Source organism: Carassius carassius, chromosome 31 (assembly GCF_963082965.1).
Source record: "Carassius carassius chromosome 31, fCarCar2.1, whole genome shotgun sequence".
NCBI lineage: Eukaryota > Metazoa > Chordata > Actinopteri > Cypriniformes > Cyprinidae > Carassius > Carassius carassius.
In genome coordinates, this window is record NC_081785.1 from 13,378,677 (window position 1) to 13,403,262 (window position 24,586).

Sequence of the window (24,586 nt, forward strand, 5' to 3'; positions counted from 1 at the left end):
AAAATAATAATAATTGTGTTTGCATTTAGCTTCTGATAACATCAATACAAGTGTGGACTAACATTAACCTAGTTGTGCTTTGATTCATTTTGACACTTTGCAAAATCCATGCAAAAAGAACAACAAAAAAACAAACAAACAAACAAAAATAAAAATAATCTCAAATTGAACCAGAGGTGTTAAATTCCTAATAATGTATGTATTTTTTTAGGTATTTTAATAAGATAGATACCTAAAATACGTTGCGCATACAGCTCAAGTAATGCGATCGTTATAAAGGTGTTTGAACAACAAAACACATCCACTTGCACATATTTGACAATCGGAATATCAGATATATCCTGCTATAGCTAACACATTTGTGAAATTTTGAATAAAAAAGGAAATAAAAGCAGATCATCAGTCATTCAGCACTATTGTGGCTACGGTGTGACAAGCAATGAATGGCGCGTCTCCATGGGAACCATAAAGCGATACTACGATCAATAACGGTAGCCTTGAAATACTTTTAAACTTACGTGTGAAGAGGTTAAGTAACGTCAAGGCTTACATTTAAATGTGTCTTTGTTTTGGGTGTATGGTCTATAAATAACGGAATTTAAAAGATGGGCACAAAACCTGTTTGTCATGTTTCTATTCCCCACACTTTGAGAAACGCTGAGCTAACTTAACAGCTAACTTAAGGGTACCTCCGTTTGGTCAGGATTTTTCGTTTTTCTTTTTTTTTTCTTTTTTCTTTTTTTTTGGCTGGTGTCGACAAACAATAAAAAATCGTTGTCTGGCTGCCTTTCAGTGTCCTTTTCATCTTTCCGTCAGCTTTCTCCAACCATTCATCCCATCGACTGCGCAAAATAGTGAACAAACTTGGTACAGAAAGCGGGTTGGGTAATACCAGAGACTTTGGTAATACCAAATCGGTGCGGTGGGCGGGGGGTACATTACAGATTATTTAAAATATGATACTATCTTTCTTGCTGGCAAATGAAATTAATAAAGAAAATGAACAAAAGTATTCATTCTGAATATTTCATATCTATTTTAATCTGAATGATGTGATGATATTGGGGGGGTTATATTAGCTGGATCTGATTTTTGGGGGGTCATGACCCCCGTAACCCCCGTGCAAATTACGCGCATGGCGCATCCACATATTATATTTTTGCTTAAAAGCCGAGTAGTACATGGTGTTACCTTATTATAAAGCCATTTATCTTTGTGTGCGAGAGGTTGTTCATGGTTGGTGTTACCACACGTTTCAGCGTTGTCCCTGTGAGCAGCAATTCCCCTGGGCACTTCGATTGAAAGAGCAGATTCAAGATCGCTGTCTTCAGTGTCTAGGCCATTAGTCATGCGTCTTCTGCGGATGCATGTTCATGGCATCGCTGCGATCGCATCCCTCCCTCCTCAAGGGGAGTGGAGCAGATCCCTCTGCCGCTACCTGTGCCGGTTTCTCTGCCACTGCCAGCTAGCACTCTGGGAGATTTGAGGGTGACAGTGAGAGATTCTCCGCCGGGCCACGTCCCATGGACCTTACACTTCTCCTGCAGCGCATGTCCTGTGCGGTGCTGTGTTCAGGTTGTGGTGTTTTCCATAGACCCCACTATATCGTCACAACATACCTCGTAGTGACCGAAAGATAGGGAACGTCTCAGTTATGTATGTAACTATCCTTGAACTATTCGCTGTGGCCGGGACACATTCTCTGCTCCTCAGTGTAAAACCTAATGAGTGGATGCTTGCTTGTATACTGTACCTGTATACACAGGGAGTGGCTCAGCATGCAAAGTCCACTCCCAAGTGAGACCCCAATATGTCATCACAACATAACATTTCCGTTCCCTCCATCAGGGAACGAGGGTTCATTAGTTGTTGTTTTTTTGTTTGTTTTTTTGTTTTTGTTTTTGAACAGCATCATTTTTAGAAACCTTTTTAAATCTCCTTTTTACAGTTTGATTGAACTTATGAGTTTAGTTTGAAAGAGAGTAATTGTGGTGAATAGATTCTTACAGAATACTTCACAATTTCATGTCTTTTGTATCACTCAGCACTCTTTCTTCTCACATAATAAAATTATTAAACTCAAATCAGTAATAATTTTCTATTTTTTTCATATTCCATTTAGTTTGTCATTTAATAAGTGAGATAATACTATCAGCTGGACATTGTCGTAAATTATACAACATTTTTTGTCCTCAAATTTGATTGTTTGAGCTATAACCGTCTTAACAGCACTGGGAGTTTTCACTTTTTGCATCACTCTGCTTATCTGGGCTCTGTGTTTTTTATTAGTGGTGAGGACTTTTCAGTATGTGCAGAGGATGTTCATGAATGATTAACTGAATAATAATGAATTCAAAATGAATAACTGGTCAATTAAAACACACACACACACACACACACACTGATCATTTCAGGTATGAAACAAGAGACCCTTGCTATGAGTAAGTCTTAGAATTATTCATTCATTCATTCATTCATTCAACTGATTCATACAAAAACACTGATCTGTGCAAGAATTGGAGGTAAGCAACAATTATGCTGCTGTGCTGGCAAAGCAAAAACAGATTTACTACCAAATTTGTTTATAAAATGTAAATTACTCTATATTAACATTGTTCATCGAATTATTGTAACAAAAGCAATATCACAATTGTTGCGCAATTGTGCTGCTTTGCAGTTCATTGTTCCACATTAGAGTGCAGTTGTTTATTGCCAAACATTACATCCCAAGACACTTTTTGCATTATTCATTCATTGTAACAATAAAATGATATTATTTTAACATTCATTTCCATAATAAGACTTTGTTTTCTCACACATACTAATTCTCTGGTGGCTCTGTTTTTGGTCCTGATAGCTCTTCTATAATTGCTATTGCAGAAACAGAAAATCCAAGCCACTAAAAAGCCACTTTTTCTATATTTTATATATTTGATACAATCACAGCGGTGTAAAGATCGTTCAGTGCACAGCATCAGCTGCTAAATTCAAATCTGCGTTCGCTGGCTGGCGCTGAGCCAGAGACAGACGCGTTCGTACAACGCTTCAACCAATCAGAAACTATTCTGTTGCGCTTATGGATGCAATGGCCAATGAGAGACGTCCAGAAGAGTCATCACTGAAACGCGTACGAATGTAAGTAAGATATTCGTTTCATAATGTAAAGTGCTTCAGTGATTTTAATGGGAGTTTTTGAGAGTGCCTGAACTCTGGCTAGACTGAATGAAAATGTTTTTTGATAATGTAAATGTTCTTTACTCTCTGTAAAATGAAAGTGTTAAAATAAGTATCTTACAATATTGTTATTAAAATTTACATTAAATGCAAATTCAGTCGTATTAAAAATATTTTATGGCATGATATGGCACTTAAGTAAAAAGTCAGGTTTTTATGTGTAGTTAATAGATTACACTACATTTCCATATACTGATCAAATAACAATCTATAAAGGTGCAAAACGCGTTTACCTACACATATTTGAGAAACGAGATATTTCCTGATATATTAAGCATGTTTGGAAAAAAATAATAAAAAAAATAAGCCTATATCAGTTATACAGTGCTTTCGTAGAATGACTTATACTCCCGACCCCCCCCCCAAATGTGCCCCCTCAAAAATCATGAATGCATGACACCCCTGACTGTGTGTTTCATTGTAAAAGCGAAGCTACTTTGTTTGGCCTTCCAAAAGAGAACACAACTAGGAATCAGTGGTTAAGTTGTATTTACAACACTGTTCCAGAACAGCTCAACCTAAATATAGAGATGTGTTCAATGCATTTTGCAGAGAACAAGGAATGTTTACTGTGAGAGTAGCTTACAATGCCAGTGTCTGTTTCTATAAAATGGGACAATTCCAACTTTGCAAGGACAGTCTGGCACTTCTGACCTAAGGTACACAGCAAATTTTTAAGAGTGGATTTAACTCCCTCAGAGTTAAAATTAACACTTGCCTATAGTATATATGGGAATATATATATAATATATAACACCAGAATGGATGATGAGAACACCAAAGTTGGTGTTCAAAGTTAACACTCATGGATTAACTGGTCAACACTGCCCCAGTTAACAGGTGAAAATATATAAAAAATAAACCCACAAAACAATAAAATGTTTACATATATTTATTTTATTAAAACATTGTAATTTTTTTTCCTGCACCAAAATGTCTTCATTTTTAATGTTTCAATTCAAAACAATTTAAAAAATACATAAATGTAAAGAACATGGTCTTAAAACAATTAAAAATCCTAATTTCAAAACAAAGACACAAAAAACATTCTTATTTGGTCCATATGTATTCTTAATGTCATAAGATTGATATTGCTGACATTTATCAGATTAAACAACAGCATTCCATTCATTAACATAAATGCAGAATACACGTTAATGCTCACTAATCAAAGTCTGTGATGGTGTTTGGACCTCCTTGGAGAGAATAGTCTTTTTGTCTTCTCTAAACTTCTTTTTTTTTAGCACGACAAGATGCGTTTCTCAGCAGTTTTCAGCCAAGCAAGATCCACTCCTATTTGCGCATCACACACCTTCCCCTGTAAAATTGAAAAACAACAACAATAATTATAATAATAAGTAAAAACACACACAAAAAATACAAAATATTTTCAAATCCATTTATCAAAACTATTATCAGGTGAAATGTCAAATACAAGTATGAATTGCAATACAACAATAGTTCACCCAAAACTAAAGATTCTGTCATGTGTTTATCCTCATGTGGTTCCAAACCTGTATGACCTTCTGTCTTCTGAAGAACACCAAAAGTTATTTTTTGAAAAATCTACAGAAGAACTACTTGGGACCACTCCCAATCCTGACAGAGTTTTATTAAAAATGTCCTGGCTCTTTCAAGCTTTATAATTGCAGTGGGTGGGTGTTCCTGTTGAACAGTCCAAAAGAAGTGAAATAAAGTGCATCCTTTCATAATCTTACATAATGAAATGTTTCTCTAGTTTGCACTAAGTGTTATACGCAGGAACCCTTCTGGGCGGATGATGTAAGGATGTTGACGAAGCACATGCATGGTGAGAAGTGACGAACACTGAAGAGCGGAGGTGGGAGCAAAACAAAAACGCATTGATTCGCTACATGAGGCCTTTATTTACCCCCCGTAGCCGTGTGAGGCACTGTTTATTACTACCTCAATACCACGACTGAGGTGCCCTTGAGCAAGGCACCAAACCACCAACTGCTCCCCGGGCGCCGCAGCGTAAATGATGCCCACTGCTCCGGGTGTGTGTTCATGGTGTGTGTGTGTGTGTGTGTGTGTGTGTGTGTGTGTGTGTGTGTGTGTGTGTGTGCACTTTGGATGGGTTAAATGCAGAGCACGAATTCTTAGTATGGGACATCATACTTGGCTGAATAGATACATTTTATTGTACTTCTTTTGGACTGTTGAACAGAAACTCTCACCCACTGCCATTATAAATCTCGGAAGTGCCAGGATCATTTTTAATAAAACTCAGATTGGATTCATCTGAAAGAAGAAAGTCATATACACCGAGGATGCCTTAAGGGTGAATAAATCACAGGCTAATTTTAATTGTTGGATGACCGAACCCTTTAACTTGTGTTTTTGGGTGAACTATCCCTTTAAGGAAAATAATTTTAATTCACTGTAAATGTATTTTGTAAAAGGAAAGTCAGTATTACTAGAAAATGGGTCTTCTAACGACAGAGACAAAGTCACAATTCCAAGTGCATACTGATCTCCCTGCGTTGAGGTTGGATGACTCCTGTTAAAATGAATGCACATAAATGGGAGAGCACATAAATAAATGACGGTCCAAACGTGTATATATATATATATATATATATATATATATATACAGTACAGACCAAAAGTTTGGACACACCTTTTCATTCAAAGAGTTTTCTTTATTTTCATGACTATGAAAATTGTAGAGTCACACTGAAGGCATCAAGGGCTATTTGACCCAAGAAGGAGAGTGATGGGGTGCTGCGCCAGATGACCTGGCCTCCACAGTCACCGGACCTGAACACAATCGAGATGGTTTAGGGGTGAGCTGGACCGCAGACTGATGGCAAAAGGGCCAACAAGTGCTAAGCATCTCTCGGGGAACTCCTTCAAGACTGTTGGAAGACCATTTCAGGTGACTACCTCTTGAAGCTCATCAAGAGAATGCCAAGAGTGTGCAAAGCAGTAATCAAAGCAAAAGGTGGCTACTTTGAAGAACCTAGAATATGACATATTTTCAGTAGTTTCACACTTTTTTGTAATGTATATAATTCCACATGTGTTAATTCATAGTTTTGATGCCTTATATATATATATATATATATAAAACTTACAGTGGATTTTTTTTAATAAAGAGATCACACTCTTTTATTATTATTATTGTAGAAAAAATAAACATGACAAACATGATAATCTTAAAATATGCAATTGTGGCTTACTCATGTATTGGTGGCTTCATACTCTTCAAGCACTTCATCTCCTTTTGATTTTTCTGTTAAGCCAGCATGAACCATCTGTATTTTCTGTATTTTCAGGCCTGCCGAACAATATAAAAAAAAGGTTTCCTTAAAATTGTAATATCAAACCCATACAACTCCCTTTTGCTAAATACAAAACATAATGTAATGCTTAATGATAATATCATAATAAAGTGTCTAAAGTAGTTAACTGCAACTCATGTGCCATACCAATTGTCTCTGGCCATACTCCAAGACTTGTGGCGGCACAAAATCACTTTGAATGATGAAGAGAGATTGAGTTTACTGAAAAGTGTTATTTTCAAATTAATTCAAGGAAAACTGCACTCAAATCCAACATGAAATCCACAACATGAAAACTCAATTCATGCTTAATGAAATCACAAACATTGGTAATGAGACACACAAGAACAATTTACTTATATTGCCATTTATATTCGAGCAGTTTTGCAGTGGTTTGATTTGACATTATGATGTGTTACATACTATATTATAAATGAGGTAACGTTAAAAACACTTCTGGCGTTTCCCTTCAGTTTCAGATTTCATCTGTGAAAATGTTTCGGATCGTTTTGGCACGCACAGCATATAACTATCGTCATAAAGTGATATTATTTGATAAAACACATATTGTAAAATAAATAAAACACTTACTTTTGGTGTTTTCCTTGTTAAGACCAATTTCCCCATCAGCTCCACAACATCACGAGTGAAAGAAAATATCTCTGAGAAAAAGTTTAGAAGTGTAACATTACAGCAGATACGTTAGATATCACTATAAATAACATGATGTTATAAAACACATTTTAAATTAGGTAACGTTAACGTTTAAAACAGTTAACTTACTTCTGGTGTTTCCCAGTGACCTCCGCATCTGCGCACTGCATAGCAATGCAAATCTGTGAGATACGGTTAAGTTAGGCTTGTTCAGGTGTGCGCAGCAAATAAATATCGTCATATAGAAATATTATCTTATAAAATACATATCGTAAATGAGGTAAAACACTTAACTGTTACTATACTTAACTGTCGGTGTTTTCCTTGTTAAAACCAACTTCCCTGTCTACTTCGCATCGCTGGTGAAAGGAAATATCGCTCTTAGAAAAAGTTTAGGAGTGTAACTTACACCGCATAAATATCACCTTAAATCAATGTGATGCTATAAAATACATATTTTTAATTACATAAAAACACTTACTTTCGGATTTTCCCTTTTGAAAAAAAGTCCTCATCTGTTTCGCTTCACGAGTGAAAGGAAATGTCTCTGAGAAACGTTTAAGCGCGTACAGCACATAAATATCGTTATATAACGATACGATATTACAAAACATATTTGTAAGTAAGACTAAACACTTTATTTCGCTGTTTTACTTCCTTAAGCACTTCGCATTGCGGGCAAAGAAAATGGCGTCTTTGAAAAATATTTTAGACAGGTCAGGCTCACACACAAGAAAATGTCCCGGATGTGTCTAATAACACTCAATAGTGTTAATAAGGGTTACGCTCCGTTTTTACACCACAAGAGGGGGCTGTTTACACCAGTTAGTGTTAATCATTTGAAATTCAACACCACAACTTTAACTCTTTACTCTGAAAGTCCTTAACACTGGGATTTCAACACTGGAGATTTTGCTGTGTATGTAAGTACGTTTTCATATGTAAAGGATTTGCCACTGATGATTCAAATGCGAGTTTTAAGCGGTGTAGAGTAGTGCTTGTTATTTGTTGTTTCTCCAATCACAAATGCAGACATGGTTTTATGATTACACAGTACAATACGCAATGTGTAAAAAGACAGTATAGTCATTATAATCAGTAATTATGTCCCCACTGGATGCTTAAGGCATTCAGCCAATCACAATGCACTGGATAGCTGGCCAATCAGTGTACACCTCGCTTTTCAGAACGATTAGCTTTGTAAAACCAACATGTTTCAAAAAGGCGTGAGAAACAATAATGTACAGTATGTGGAAAATATTTTTTTTGTGAACCTTAAACCACATAAACTCATTGCATTACACCAAATACACAAAATAATGTTTTTTTAGCAACGTCATATGACCCCTCTAATTTAACCTAATTTAACTTCCGAAAATGCCGTTCACCTTACTTTTTTTGATGTATAAGCCAACTTCTGCTCATTTTCTACTACATTACATGGACAACATGAATGTGGCAATATCATTGCCACGACTTTATGGCTCACTTGTGGCCAACACTGCCTTTTCATCCTAGCCGTGGTTGCCATTTAGGTTTTATATGCTTTTCTTATGGATGGAAACAACAATATTGGCCAGAAAATATGATAGGCCCATTCTCTAGCTCGATAGATAGAGCACGGTTTTAGAATATAAGACTGTTAGAGGGGATGTTACAAGCATGAGCTCCACAGCTTCTTTCCTGCACAGATGGCAGAATCTCATTTGTTGGGCAAAATAAGCCAGGGATTGGAGAGAAAACGATATTACATGGTAGGGTTTGGAAGTTGGGTAATCCCAACACACTCTGCTGGCTACCTGTACAAAGCTTTATTATAGCAGCTGGACTGGTCATTTGAAATATGACCTTTTCTCCTGCAATGGGAAAAAGAGCATGTGTAGCCAGATGGGGCAGTGTTTGAAGTGAAGAGGTAGAGCTGTTTGTCCCATCACTGATTAGGCAGGAAGCTGCATGCTTGAAAATTGATGAAAGTAGAATAAGATTTATGATTAAAGATTTTAATAACATATAAAATGTACATTCATTTGGATTACACAGTTTTAACATTTTTAACTAATAAACGTAATTTGATACATATTTATCAGTCATACATAATGCTATAAGAATTAGATTTATCTAATAATACTAGTAAACTGAATGTGTCGTAAGCACAAAATAAGTTTATTTATTAACATAATTATATTCAATATAAACATGTATACTATATATATATATATATATATATATATATATACATGGTATAATATATATATATTAATATTATTCTGCTTCCATCGAACCAAGAATTTTATTTAATCAGATAAAAAGTAAGAACATGGGTTAAATTTGGATAGCTTTTAAATAATAATTTGATTTAATTGAAATATATTTCAATTAAATCAAATTATTATTTAAAAGCCAATACCATTTTAACTTCATCTTTTCTTGTTCTACAGCTATCCAAATTTAACCCATGTTCATACTTTTTATCTGATTAAATACAATACATTTTGAATATATGATTATTTAACTCAAATCAAATGGATTCAAATAATAATAAACAAACTGTTTGCATTATGTTAGGTTCCATTAACAGATCTTGCATATTTAATCTTCTGCCAATGCAGACAGAACATCATACTAAAATGCATGTAACATGGTTCCCTGAGAGGGAACGAGACACTGCATCCTCTAACAGTCACTATAGAGGAACGATAGAGGACGCAATGCGAGTTCCCTTGAAAGGGAACATACAGCATGGTCAGTGAAGTCATATTTCTGGGTGAATGACTCTATGAGCCCATTTTTCTATTTGTGGTATTTTAATAAAATAAAGGGAATTCATAAAATAAGATACCTAATTTTTATTGATGATACCTCTGCATTTGGAAAGAGAATTGTATTTCTATTTTCCAAATACTTTGTTCTCAAATTCAAGAGAATTTCTAATGGAACTATTAAGGATTCATTAAATCATTACATTTCTCATGATCCCTATCCCTGTTTATGGTGCTTTTGAAGCTTAATTGTAATTGCATGAAAATTGTATGCACTCCACACAGGAAAATGATGTAGTAAATGATGACAGAATTTTAATTTGTTGTCCATTGCTTCCTTTAATATAACAAATGTCTTGAATAATCTTGCTTAGCTCCTACACAGGACAAACACAGGGCAGTGATTACGGGGGCAGATTGGTCTGATGAGACTCATAGTGGGACGTCATTCAGCAGCACCCAGGTGGGAGTAACCAGATAGCCATCCCTGAGTAAGGCCTTTTCTGACAGCTCTATTCCAAAACCCACTGGCAGCATCATCAATAAAACCGAGCCCACCCTTCCCCAGTTATCACTCAAATAGTGAGCCTTGTCAGTACCAGCACAGAGCCTCTTCAGCAGATTATGCCAAACTTTGCAGGGTCTGCTCTGCAGATAACTGGAAAATAACCTGACTCGTTCTTTATAAGATATTTATTAGCTGGAGTTGGGGTGTTGGGAGGAGCATTGATGGAAGAAAGGGTATTGCTGAGCCTGCACACTGCCATAGAAACTCATATTTTTATTTATTTACAGAGGAGATATCATCTCCCGTTTGGGCCATGTTCCACCAAGCAATCAAAACAGGCATGCAAAGATCGGTCCTACCATCCCCCTACTCATGGCACCTGAAATTGGTCTTATTTCTGATATGTAAATTGCGTTCTACCTGAATCGCTATGATGGTCGTTCACATAAACTATTTTCTCAGCAAAATTGCTTTGCACATTCGCCGTTGTCTGTAGCACAGCAATGCATCAGTATTGTGAATGCGAGGGTACATTGGTGGGATTCCACAGGATATAATGACTGGATGCAGCTTGGCCTGTAAAGCTGTTTTCAAATTAACGGGGCCTGCGATGATCCTCTCTTGCGTTGCACTACTTGACATATTCAGATTTGTATTTAAGCATTTCCTCCCCTGTAATGGGAGGACTCCCATCTTGTTGGTAGGGCTTTATGTTGATTGTAATACAGCCTGGGGAATGTGAGATGGTGGGTTTCATTCAATCATTTTTAGTATTATTTACTATATATATATTCATCAGTAAAACACTTTTCCTGACTATTCACTCTGAATGCACGACTACAGGGCTGGTCAAAAGGATTATTGATTCTCATATAATGTTACAGGAGCGTGTTGACAATGATATGTTCTGGGTGCTGAGCTGAGGAAACAGCTAACTAATTATAATATCACAAAGAAAAGACGTATCCAAAACATAATCATTTGAAATGCATTCCCCAATACCCTTTGCATATATTTGACACCAGAAAAGAATCATCTACGAGCATTGCAAATGCATTATTATTGTGTGCATAGAGCATTGCAGTAATTCAAGGTGAAGTCTTAATTCTTTCCCAGACATTTCATAAAACAAACAATTACAAAACACAGGTGCAAATGGTGGAGAGAAATCATTATGTTGTCTCTTATGAGCTCCTTGTTATATTCTTCTGTTGGAAAGCTCATTAAAAGTTGAAGCAAAAAGTTGGATTTCCATTTTAAGCTTTTTTGAAATTTCAAGAGATGTTATTACAGCGGATTACTGTAAGAAATCCTCCTCAAACGCTCAACGTGAAGCAACCTGGCTTTAAATGTTCTGGAAAGATTATTCAGCTTGTCTCTTGGTAATTGCTTACCTGCAGTGCTTTTTGATAATGACAGAACTCATGGGAAGGAACTGGACTCAAAAGCATTAAGACCCTGCAAGTTTTATGGGGTCACCAAAGAGCACACAGTTACCTCACCACAATATTATGCTATTGATCAAATCGCAAATTGACCAGTAAGGCAGGGCCTGCCGAGCTGAACCTTACCTTACATAATGCAACCCTGCAAAGTTGCAGCTCTGCTTTATCGTCCGTCTCTCTCTTAATATTCACTGGCAGTATCAGCATCATAGTCCACCTTGAAACATCCTTTCTTAAGAGTCCAGATTGTAATAGCTTTTAATATGTTCAGCATGAAGGCAAATAAATTGGTTAATAAGATATCATAAAAGCTGTTTTTAAATAATCCAGTGACTGATTAATAATTAGGGCCAGATGCACAGCATTTTCAAAAATAATTTGGAAATGGTGTTTTGCTTTGGCTCATGGCTAGCTTTTGATTTGGGATCCCACAAGAGACCAAGACATTTGCCTGTTTGTCTGACCCCTTTACTCTTGTTGAGAAGAGAGCAGTGAGTGCTGATGAAGATTGAAATAATCAAACAACTTTTCTTTTATTAAAGTCATTGTGAAATGTGACTTTAGAAAAACGACATTCACAAACTATTTTACTTGTGGAATGTGACATTTTCCAGTGGAACAAGTAAAAATGTAGGGCAGGAATTGATTTGATTCACCGGGAACTGATCAAATTGTGAAAATTGGTCTGCATTAATTTGATGTATAATCATTTTCTATTCTTAACTGTTTTAAACTCATTTTAAACCTCTTAAATCAATTTTTAAAATAATTTTCAAACTTTTTAAATTCCTTATTCTATTGTTGTGGTTTTATGTAAAGCACTTTGAATTACCATTATGTATGAAATATTCTATATTAATAAACTTGCCTTGCCTCTCAAATGATGAGAGTTTGAAATATATATATATATATATATATATATATATATATATATATATATATATATATGCATGTTTTTTAGTTTACATTTATTTTTAAAAAATGCAATATTGATGTTTTAATTTTATATGTGTCTTTTCCATTAGGTGGCCAGCCTATCTGGGGCTTACCGCCGCGTGTACCGCCGCACTGTAATTCAGTCGCGTGTTAAAATCATTCGCGAAACTACCGCCAGGTGGCGCAAAGGGACGGATTGCGAAATGAATGTAATTGTAAAATGAGATAAAAGAAGGAAGTAAAACAACAATAACATTATGATATAACATTGTAACATTGAAACATAATTTTTTTTACAATTTGTTAATTTTTAAAATGTAGGATAGTCTTAGGCTACAGTCTACTAAACAAAAATTAAAAGAAGACCTTAACACAAAGGATCATATGCATGCTATTTTTATTAAACAGTAAATAAATATAAGGCCTATATATATATATATATATATATATATATATATATAAAAGCTAAATATTTTAATTTAATTTTCATTTCGGTTCATTCTTGGTTTAAAAAAATCTTCAGGTTCCATATGCAGAGCGAAATGGGAACGGTCCAGCATTTAGCAATAATTAATATTAACTCTGTTATTATTCTTGATTTTTCAAACTACCAGCATTTTTGAATTATGCCTTATGTGTGACCAAAAATTAAGTATTATTTGTTTCAGCTGTTTGAGCGTGCTGGTGCCTCGCGCACATATTCACTGGAAACAGCAGTCGTTCACCAGACATTCGTCGTGAGCACTTTGACATATTGTTAATTATGATTTTTTTTTTTCATCGATACTGAAACGCACACAGCCTATTTACCTCATGAATAATAGTTAAGCTTCAAATGGGCAACATCACAAATATGGAAACGTTTGATTTCTCCCGATTGAGAAAGCCAAACCTTACCTTATGCTTAGCTTTAAATTATTATTATTTTTTGTTTTTTTGTTTTATTACTAAGCCTATATTATTATATACTGTGATTATATTTATCCATTAGTATTATATATTTTTTATTATTGTTTTGTTCTGATAAATTTGTTAAATTTAAAGGATTTGTTGTAAAATATTTTCTTATAGCCTATTTTTTTCCACTCACAAACTCTGATTTATTTTTAAGCGTGTTTAAAAAAAAAAAACATGCAGCAAACGAAAATAGGTGATTGATCCGTTAAAATGAAACCTATAGACGGTTTCAACGGCAACAACATAAACAAACGTTACTGTGCATGTGCGCTTTTGTGGACCTAACTTAACTTCCGGTAGACTTCCAAATAGAATCAATAACAATATGTTTGCTGCGTGGATCAGGCGGACTTAATGAAAATGCAAATTCATTCTTTGCCAGCAGGAGGTGTTTTAAAGCATAGACATAAAGCGCGAGAAATAGATGTTTCCCCAGTAACAGTTGTAAACAAAGCAGAGCTCGTACGCTCACACGCTGCTTTATCAGGCATATAACATGCAAGTCTTCCTTCAGAAATACAGCGATATAAAAACACCTGTGCCTCGTTTTGATACTTAAACATATAAATGTAAGGAATTATTATTATTAAACGTGCAGTACATAACGTTACTCATGTTTATTCAACGAAGCCTTTTTGAAAATCGATCAGTTTTAAAATTGTGGTGAGTCCCCAAAAATAACTAAATGTATGGGAAACACATCCCGCAGCACAACCACCTGAGCCCAACTTCAGTCTACTCATCACCTTAACTTTAACTGCGTTTGTAGAAGGCACCGCAGCCAGACCGATATACACAACACAGACCGGAAGTTAACTTAGGTCCAGACGCGTGCGCCCGATGAAACCGTCTATACACGACTCATATATTTTTTTCCTCTGACAAACTTAATTTAATTTTTAGCGTGTTTAAAAAAATAAATAAAATAAAAAATAAAGAAAACATTCAGCAAATGAAAATAGGCGATTTACAAATAAGTTCTATAAGAAAAAAAAACCTAAACCAGTGGCATAACGAGATGGAAATATAAACTAGAAAAAATATTAACAGGTCCTCCGTCCATGACACTGACTCACTGCGGAGCTGGCAGTTTTAATCTGAACAGCTCTTAAAGCTGAATGGATGATTAAATGCATGATGGGCTAGTATTAAAAAAAAATAGCATCTTTCCAGCATTAAGGTAATAACAGTACTGTTTTTTTTTTAATCATCTTGTTGCAGTTATAAATTTGACTGCTAAATGAATGATAAAGAACTATATTAAAACTTTAAAGGTTCCCTTTAAAATTACTTTAGTTGTCAATTACTAAAGCTTTTTTTTACATCGTGTGAATGTTGTTGATTATAATGAGAGAAACTAGAGTTTCAAAGATTTAATCGTGCCGGTTTAATTTTATTCGTTTCTTGTTTTAGGTAAATTAGGCCTAAATAATGGGAACGAAATTATACAGTGCTTCACATTTAAACATGCAACAATTTTTTTAATCAGTTTACAGACAAATGTTTTTTCCCCAATAAGTTAAAGGACAGGTAACGAATAACAAAAATGCATGTTGTTTTATTAACCCTCTGGAGTCGATTAACGCGGATACGCGTTATGAGTCATTTTCTCCTGATAAACCCGAAAAGAACTTAAATTACACTTTCAGTTTTAATCGTACAGATAAGAGCAATACATCAATCGAATCTGTAAAGGGTCTACTTTTTTTGGATACAGACATAATAACAACAAAACTTTGTGCACTTATAAAATAAAGCTAACAAACAAGGTGTGCTGTCTGCAGCCTTTGTCTGCACTGATCTTTATTTACAAACACGTCATTAAAATGAACTGTTACTCCGTGAATACTCAACGAAAATACATGAGAGAGATATCTATAGAAAGCTTGACATGTCTACTTTTAAACTAATCAAGTGCCGCCGAAAACAGATATTCAGTGATAAAGTAATCCTTATGAAAACAACAAAATATATTTATATTGAAAATATAAATTAAAATAGGCTATAGGCATAATATATGAAAATATTGACATTAATCCATGTAGCCAACCCCCCTAAAATAGGCTACCACTTTTAATGCTCCGATGCAAAGTAAACCACAATTTCTTTTGAATAATATAACGCATAATATAATATAAATAATACTGCACACCTTTTAAATGTGTCAAATCTAAAATATGGTTTAATACCATGTAGATTAGAGAAAATATTATCACAGGTTCAGGCACAGGATTGACATTTATCCTGCTTGAATTCGTTCTAAGAAATGCACATAACTTCATAAGTACCAAACTTTCGTCTGTGGATATTAAATATTAAATATTTTAACTACAGTGTTTTTCTTTCATTTTCCCTGACTGAAGCCATCAAATCTAACACATCAGTGAGGCAAAACTGACGTCTATTAGCGAAAATGTGCTTTGATGCGCTTGTTTGATAACTTGTGGTTAAAGCGCCACTCAGCGGTCAAAGGCTGCAAATGCACTTTATACCGCCGCCGCGGTACGTTTGGCGGTAAAAAGGGCCTTTTGGATGTCTACTTAGTGTACATCAAATTAAAACATAAAAATCCAAAATGATTGTATTATTCATTGATTTTTTTAATTTATCAAAAAAATCTGAATGTACATAAAAAAGAGAATTTCAAGTAAATCATTTAATAAAACAATACCACCAGGAATGTTTATTAGTAATAAGTGGTTACAGTCAATTTTGATTTCATGTTGACATTAGAAAATTATTTGTTTTTTCTTGAGAACAGCAAGAAGCTATTTCGGTTTATTTCCTGTGTTATTTTAACCCCTAAATATCCTAAAATAGCTGCTGTTCAGTCTAGTGTGGCTTCTAGTTTGAGTTATTTATGAATGTGAGACACACTGTGCAAGATCTCTCAATCCAACCTTGCAAAGATTCACTCATTAGCATGTGTGGAGTGGTGTGCAAGAGTGAGGAAAGTGTGTGTCATGTCACGCCGTTCTTACATCACTTCCAGTGTTGTAGATGTCAGTATGGTTGAGTCAGAGTTCTTCTCAATGTCATTGTCAAAGGATTGCGGTTCTGTGAAAGGAATCTTCTGTTCTCCGAAGAAAGTGTGTGACTCCCTGACAATCTCTTATCTAAATAATATAACGTGTTTTGTGTCTGGAGGGGCCCTTTGTTTATTTCTCCCTTTTTTGCGGGGTGATAGTGGGATGGTGTATTTTAAGATCCAGCTTTATTTGTGCTGCGTTCACAGGCTAAGATGGTAGTCATTCACCTTCATCCCTTGAAAATAGCCCATGGGTATTTTATTAACATTTTTAGTTTTGTCATTTGTATGTCATTGGCTTGTCACAGTAATAATGGCTTGAAAAGCAGTGGTGTGAATGAATTGTGGCAAAATGTCGTACATTAAAATGTTTTGAAATTACATTAAGCAAATACCTTTTAGCTATGTAAACTGACGCACTGCATTTAAAGCATCATTAGCTGTGCAGTACAAATCTTGTATGAAGAGATTAAGAGACTTTATGATGGGAAATGTCCAGCGTGTTACTACCTCTTGAGCAAACTGATATTTTATAAGAGGAAAGAGTCTTCATAAATGGATGTTTATTCAACGCCTGGCTTTTATCTACCAGGATTTGATTAAAACGCAGTTTTCAAATTTTTGTTATAATTAACTAAATATTTCATATAAAAAAATACAAATATGTACATAATATGAAACAACTCAATATTTTACTGTACTTCTATATTTGCTACTTTTAAATTTACTTTTATTTGAAAAATCTATTTATAAAGAAAGAACCATGCATTTGCGTGCAGTAAATCAAGGTAGTCAGCAGAATATTTTTCATGATTTTGAAGTATATTTTAAATATGTTAATATTAATATAAAGTAATTTAATTTAAACCAAGCTGAATTTTGGAATTCTGTGCATTATTTGTGTTTATTTAGTTACATGTTAGCAATGAAATGATCCTTTCTTTCCATCAATGTCATTTCCACAACTTAATGCTAAAAAACAAATAATATTACATGAGATGTAACCAAATTCTCCTGTGAAGAATGTGTGTTCAATGGTAAAATAATCTAATGAAAGTATGTCTTAAGACTTAAGCTGAAAGGGACAAAATTGGCCAAATCTGAAGAAATATCCCCATGAGCTGAATGTTTCATTGATGTTAAATCAGTCGCATTTCATTCTGTCCACACAGCTCTGAAGAAGGGCAGGTTCTGGATCACACCCGACCCCTATCATAATGATGACAACATCCAGATCGGCAGAGAGGTGAAGATATCCTGTCAGGTGGAGGCCACACCGCCTGAGGAGCTGATGTTCAGCTGGCTGAAGAACGGCCGTCCGCTGCGTAGCTCAGAGCGCATGGTCATTACCCAGACTGACCCAGACGTTGCCCCGGGAACCACAAACCTGGACATCATCGACCTCAAGTTTACTGACTTTGGCACTTACACCTGTGTGGCCTCACTAAAGAATGGAGGGATACCAGAGATCAGCATAGACGTCAACATCTCCTCCACCACTGGTGAGTTATTCTTGTCCTTTTCTAGTAATAGCTGGTCTTCCTCTATTGGGACAATTTTAACAATGTTATCATCTCTATAAGATGGCATAGTAAATTATTTTGAATTGCATCAGTTTCATACATTTATTATGCCAAAATCCCTTTTTCCCTTTTTTCTGCCTACATTGTATTTAACATTTATTTACTTATATCTGCTTAATGTTGACTATATTTGCCCACCCTACATATCCAAATGGCTACCGCAGGATGGAATCCATAACACTATTAACTCTCATGCATTTATGTATTGTGTCCTATCCCCCCTCCCACCCAATTTATTCTTTCTTTCTTTCTTTCTTTCTTTCTTTCTTTCTTTCTTTCTTTTTCATATTAATAATGTTGGGGCTTATGATGAAATATCCAAGCAGTTCAATTTTAGTATTATTTATATACTATTATATTATTATTTTAAGCTTCAGTAATTGTGCTGTGTGCTTTTGTATTTTGTATTTTTTTATATTTATCATTAATTCCTTTTCCCAACTCTAATCAGTGGATTATTTAATTGTAGTATTTCTGCTTCAAATTATTTATTTCAGTTAGTTCGTTTAAGTTTTTCTTCTAGTATTTGTATTGTATTTTAGTTCTGCTTTGTTTCAATTATTATTAAACTTTTAGTTTCAGTCAACAATAGCAATACTGTAACCAGGGCATACACACGTTCATAAACCTGAAGCCGTTAAATATCACTGCCATGAGGATTCAAAAAGATTTACTAAGAACATCAATCTTTGAATTTCTATGTTTGAACAAACTTGGCACCTACAATAACATTAATTTATTAATTATGAAAAGCGATTAATTACAAATCATGCATGTATTACTAAGTAAATGAAAATAAATTGCAGTGAAAATGGGGTTAATGGTAGGATGTCAGATTCTTTGGTACAATTTCATAATTATTTATGATTGAGATCAGTTTTTTACAGTGATTAAATTTAATATTTTTTACAGACTGTTTCAGCACATTATGGTTTTATTGCTTCAATAAAACAAAATAATCTCAGCCTCCCCCATTAATGACATTTTAATGATACAAATGTCGATCTGAAAGGTTTTTTTTTCCATCAAAAAACATAGATAATGCTGTTTTAGGCCTTTTGATGTAGCCAAAATGGGTAATGTGATTTATTTTCTGTCTCATTTCATTATGCAAAATATTCTCTGTTTGTTTGTTTGTTTGCCCTGGGTCTGCTAAAGAAGTCATGCTTAATCAACCTGCAGATGCACGATCTCTCTCCCACCAGGCTCCCTGCAGTCGCAATCGGAAATACATTCAGCATTGTTCTCCTCTTTTCTTTTCTTTTTTTCCCCCTCACCTTATGTAGGAGAGAAAATAGATTTGTCTTTTATCTCCAATGGAGGAAAAAATTATTTTTTCCTCACTGTACAGTATTTATCTGTCTTTGTCATCATCTTTCATATCCCACATCTCATATGTGCATGATAGGTTTCATTATGACAGTCCATTTCTTGTATTAAGTCTTTTCCTGCTTTTTAAGGCAACCCCAAAAGAATGCACTCATTCTCACTATCCAACTAGGGCCCATGTTTTCATGCAGCTCTTTTATTAATGGTGTTGAGCTTGTGAAGTGGGCCATGGAGACTTTATGTACAGTCAAGTAAGATTCATGTTTAATGGAAAGGGCCTATGTGGCACCCCAGTGGCTAATTTCAGAGGAACTGATGTTTCCGTGGCATTGTTCAGGACGTTGATGTCTTCAGTTGACCTGTCTCACAGAGCATGTCATCACATCAACCTGACCCTGTGGTTTCTGAGGTCTGGACTCAATCAGAATAGCTGATGGAAAGTGTTCTGGTCAAATTGTTCAGTCATTTGGGGATTTGATGTGGAAACTCACATTCCCTTGTACCTAGACGACAAAATTTGAAGGATGGTATGGGTTTAATACAAGGATCTGTCAATAGCATTTGTCCATTACAACAGAAAATATGTTTGTTTCGTTTCCTAGTTAAATAAAAAAACTCTTACAATGTAAGAAAATGAGGCTAGGCAATAAACATTAAACTACAAACGGCTTATAATTATTGCATGAGAGTGTTTACAAATGTATTGACATTAGACTTAAGTTACTAGAATAGTACTAGAATAGCTTACTAACCTTGTCTGTGTAAAGTGATATTCAATCTTTTGTTGCCATGACAAAGCAACAGAGATCAAGCCTGTAAACCCAGTAAACTTTGCACAATGTCCATGCTAAGATACCAAAGAAGGAAGGTGACAACATCCTTGTTTACACAGAGCTGAGCCGGTAGTTTGCCAGACTGTTGTCTGGATTCAGTAGAAGAACATAAACCTTGTCTTCTTCCTGTTGTCTGCATACATGTATGATGTCTGATGGTGAAAACCAGCCAGAAGCATTGTTACCTAACACCTTGTGGCTGCCAGGATGTCTTTGTTGATGTATGGCAAAACCTACAGTTTCCGTATATTATATCTGTTGTGGCAAATAACTAGATGTTTATTCACCTTGAACAGTAGTCCCAATGCTATATATTGATTATTTCATTTATGCAGAAAGTAGAAAAAAATAAATAAATATATATATATATATATATATATATATATATATATATAAAAATAGTTTTTTTGTCATTTTTTCTTCATATCAGAATGATTTCTGAAGGGTCATTTGACACTGGAGACTGGAATAATGGCTTCTTAAAATGTAGCTTTGCCATTACAGGAATAAATTATATTTATAAATATATATATAATATAATATAATTTTGGTGCAGCCTTGGTGATAATAAGACACTAAACATTAAAAAAATCTTCCCGATCCCACATTTTTGAGTAGTGTAGTATACAAACATTTTTAGTGTGTTATATATTTTTCCTCTTTATTGTTTTTTTTCTTTTTTTTCTTTCATTATGTAATAAACCCAGTTGACTTGTATTGGACCCGGTCCATTTCTTTAAGGCCTTGTTTTTTTACATAAAATGATTTGTACAGTAAAATGATGCACTGTGATATTTCCGTAGTAGTTTATGAATACGATATCATCACTGTGATCGTCATCTGCTCTCTTCTAGTTCCACCCAACCTTACCGTCCCACGAGAAAAGTCCCCATTAGTCACTCAGGAGGGTGACACAGTAGAGCTGCAGTGCCTGGTCTCCGGCAAACCCAAACCCATCATCCTCTGGTCCCGTGCTGATAAAGAAGCACCCATGCCGGATGGAAACAAGCAAACCGAAAGCTATGACGGAGTTCTGCGCATCGTTAATGTCTCCCGCGAGATGGCCGGCACGTACCGCTGCCAAACCAGCCAGTACAATGGCTTCAACGTCAAACCCAGAGAGGCCATTGTGGAGCTCATAGTGCTGTGTAAGTAATGGACGTGTTTGTTTCTCATGCACTTTAGCTGGACCTAATTGACTTACATTCAGGCTGGAACATACATTTCTGTCATGGTTGATTGGCAAACCATTAATTTTCTGTAGAAATATATGAAAAAAGCATCATTAATTGTAATTACAGACAACCTTGGTGAGCGATGCACAATGCTGATCTTTTCTGCATGTCTCATTAAGACTCACAGACTCAATTAGCACAGGTGTAGAGGTTAATGCAATGTAATGTATTCCATATTATCATAGCATAGCATGAATGAATTACTGAAGAGGACTTTGACTCAAAAAAATACAGGTACATGAGAGGGTCAGATAGATAGAAGTTATAATGATTATTTCATTTATGCAGAAAGTAAAAAAAAAACATGTTCTGGCTATGGATACATACCTTACTCTCTCCTACAGTTCATAACATATAAAATTATAGTCATAATGCAAATGAGATGCATTGCGTACACTTCACCTAAATTATCTGAAGAGATTTTAATTAAGTATCTGGCATTTTAAAGATGTCAGAAAGATCTGTTATTTCCCATAATGCTCCTGTCATCTTGTTAATAACTTGCACGCCAATGGACATGTGTTAGAAACAGTAGTGGCACATGAAGTGCTTCCCAAGACAGATTGTATGTAGTCCTTTATCCAGTTGGCCTTGTTGATAGTATTGTTCTCTCAACCACCGCTCTTACCTCTACTGTATGGCATGACAGGTCTGCTTTGTAAAAGAACTGCATTTCAGGGCAATTCACACACTTAAACACGTTTTGTACTTTTTCCACTGAAAAAAAATTGTTTAAATGACCCCTGTGTATACCTTAATTAACAGTGCATTCTGCTAGAAGACAGATTTCATTGAAAACGTGTGCTTGGAGGAACAAAATGTAGCATCAGCCAGCTGAAAAGCACTCACCACTTCAAGATTTAATTGCTAAAAATATGGATCCACAAAAAAAAATATTCTGGCTTGAATTTTAAATAACACTTCACAATACTATCTTGTGTCAGCATTTTAGTTCTCTAATGTGTTCAGAATCTCTTTTTGTCTAGAGGGCCAGATTGGTCTGAAATAGCCTTTGTGTGTTTCCTGTTGTGCTCTGAGTCAGTGATTTTGTTTGTTAGCCACGATTCACTGCTTTTATTTTGTTTCTGTGTAATTGCCTGGTCTCCCTGAGCTTTGTTTTTTGTTACACCTTACTATGAATTCAGCATGTGTGATCATTATGTCCTATTTAGGTGAATCAAATAATCCTGACCTTTACATATTGCACTGGCTTAGTGAAAACTAATGAACACAAGATCTTGTAAGAGCTGTAGACCGTCTCATGAAATTTGCTTAAACCCATAATACTTTGCTCTAGGATTATTATTAGTATTTCTACATAAAATGAAAGCTTGATTGAAATCGAATCATTTTCTTGGTGAGGCAAACGCATGTCAATTGTCACCTGCTTTTTGAGTCATGATAATATAATTCAAAACTCTACTCTTCAGTGAAGTACTTGGTCACAGATGACAGTCTTGGCAGTTCGATTTTACTTTTTATGCAGACAGCAGCACTTTTGTCCATTTAGAAATTTGCTTATACTTCACCCAAACATGACTTTTCATGTGTTTCATTTTTCACTTACACAAACAGAGATATTTTGAAGAATATGCCAGTCATTTTTTGAAAGCAGTTATAATGAATGGAGTCTTATAAGTTTCTAAAAGGACATACAAGCACTGGAAAAGTATCATAAAAGCAACTTTGACACATTGGAAAAATTTTCCCTATTGCAGAATTTCTGTGAAATTATATTACATTGATTCTTCACTGTTTCACAACACTTTCATTGTGAAGTATCCAGCGAGAGGTGTTACCAAATGTCGTCAGTTTTATCCGAAACAGATAAACGTGAATCTGGCAAAGTTTTATTACCTTGGTTGTTGTATGTATTGTAGCAGTTTGGATATACAATGTGTTTAAGTGAGGTTATTATTCATTTAAGTTAATATTCATTAAACATCTCAACCTAGCTTCCCTCAGTGTGTTCATGAGAGAAGTAGTGATGTTTAATTTGTGAATGAAACATACTTTTGAATAAGATATTTTCATTAAATCATTTGATTCAGTTTACCAAACCAAACTGAATGATTCACTGATCCAGTCTCAGTGGTTCTTATGTCAGCAGCTCACTGGAATCTGTATCTCACACAAAACCATTTATGATTCAGAAGATCTGGAATAAAGCAAGGTTGTGTGCACCACTTTTGTGGTTCATTCGCCTCCTTTTTGAAAGCTTCCCAAGTACATTGGAAAATGATGTCTCATTTCTCTTTTTGAATACCACAGAAGAAACAAAACTCAAAAAGTCAGACTTATTTGGAATGGCATGATAGTGATTAAGCGAACAGAATTTTCAATTTTGGTAGTACTGTCACTTTAATCACATTCTTCAAATCTCCATTTGAAGCAGCCATATATGTTACACGTCTCCCTGTTAGTAGTAGTCTGATTACAGATACAAGCTCTTTAGAAAAAGCCATCATTTCCTGCTCAGCAGAAGCCCAGCCAGCATAAACATTAGCCACTCAGAAAGAGTAACTGTATTTGATGACTCATTCTCCAGCACTCTAACTTATGTCATCTCTCCCTGTGTTACAAAGGCCGCTTCCTCCCCCTCCATCACAGACAGAATGATTGCAGTTAAATAGTCGAGGGGGGGTCCAGAGGTAATCCTAATGCAGCAGTCATTACTTGCAGAAGTCCAAGGCACAAATGTATGCCAGTGGATAATGTCTGCTTATGTCTGACAGCTGAATGGGTTCTGCAGCAAGCCTCTAGAACTGCGGGGAGGAGGA

The 24,586-nt window shown here is 35.2% G+C and overlaps 1 protein-coding gene across 2 annotated transcripts in view; it reads left to right on the forward strand.

Moving 5' to 3' along the window:
* The window catches only part of LOC132111588 (MAM domain-containing glycosylphosphatidylinositol anchor protein 2-like), a 178,674-nt gene that overhangs the window by 98,149 nt on the left and 55,939 nt on the right, over positions 1–24,586 (forward strand). For both annotated transcript variants that reach the window (XM_059519025.1, XM_059519026.1), the window contains exons 7-8: positions 17,999–18,328; positions 21,426–21,719. In XM_059519025.1, coding sequence (XP_059375008.1) covers positions 17,999–18,328; positions 21,426–21,719 — 624 coding nt within the window. The remainder of the gene's footprint in view (positions 1–17,998; positions 18,329–21,425; positions 21,720–24,586) is intronic.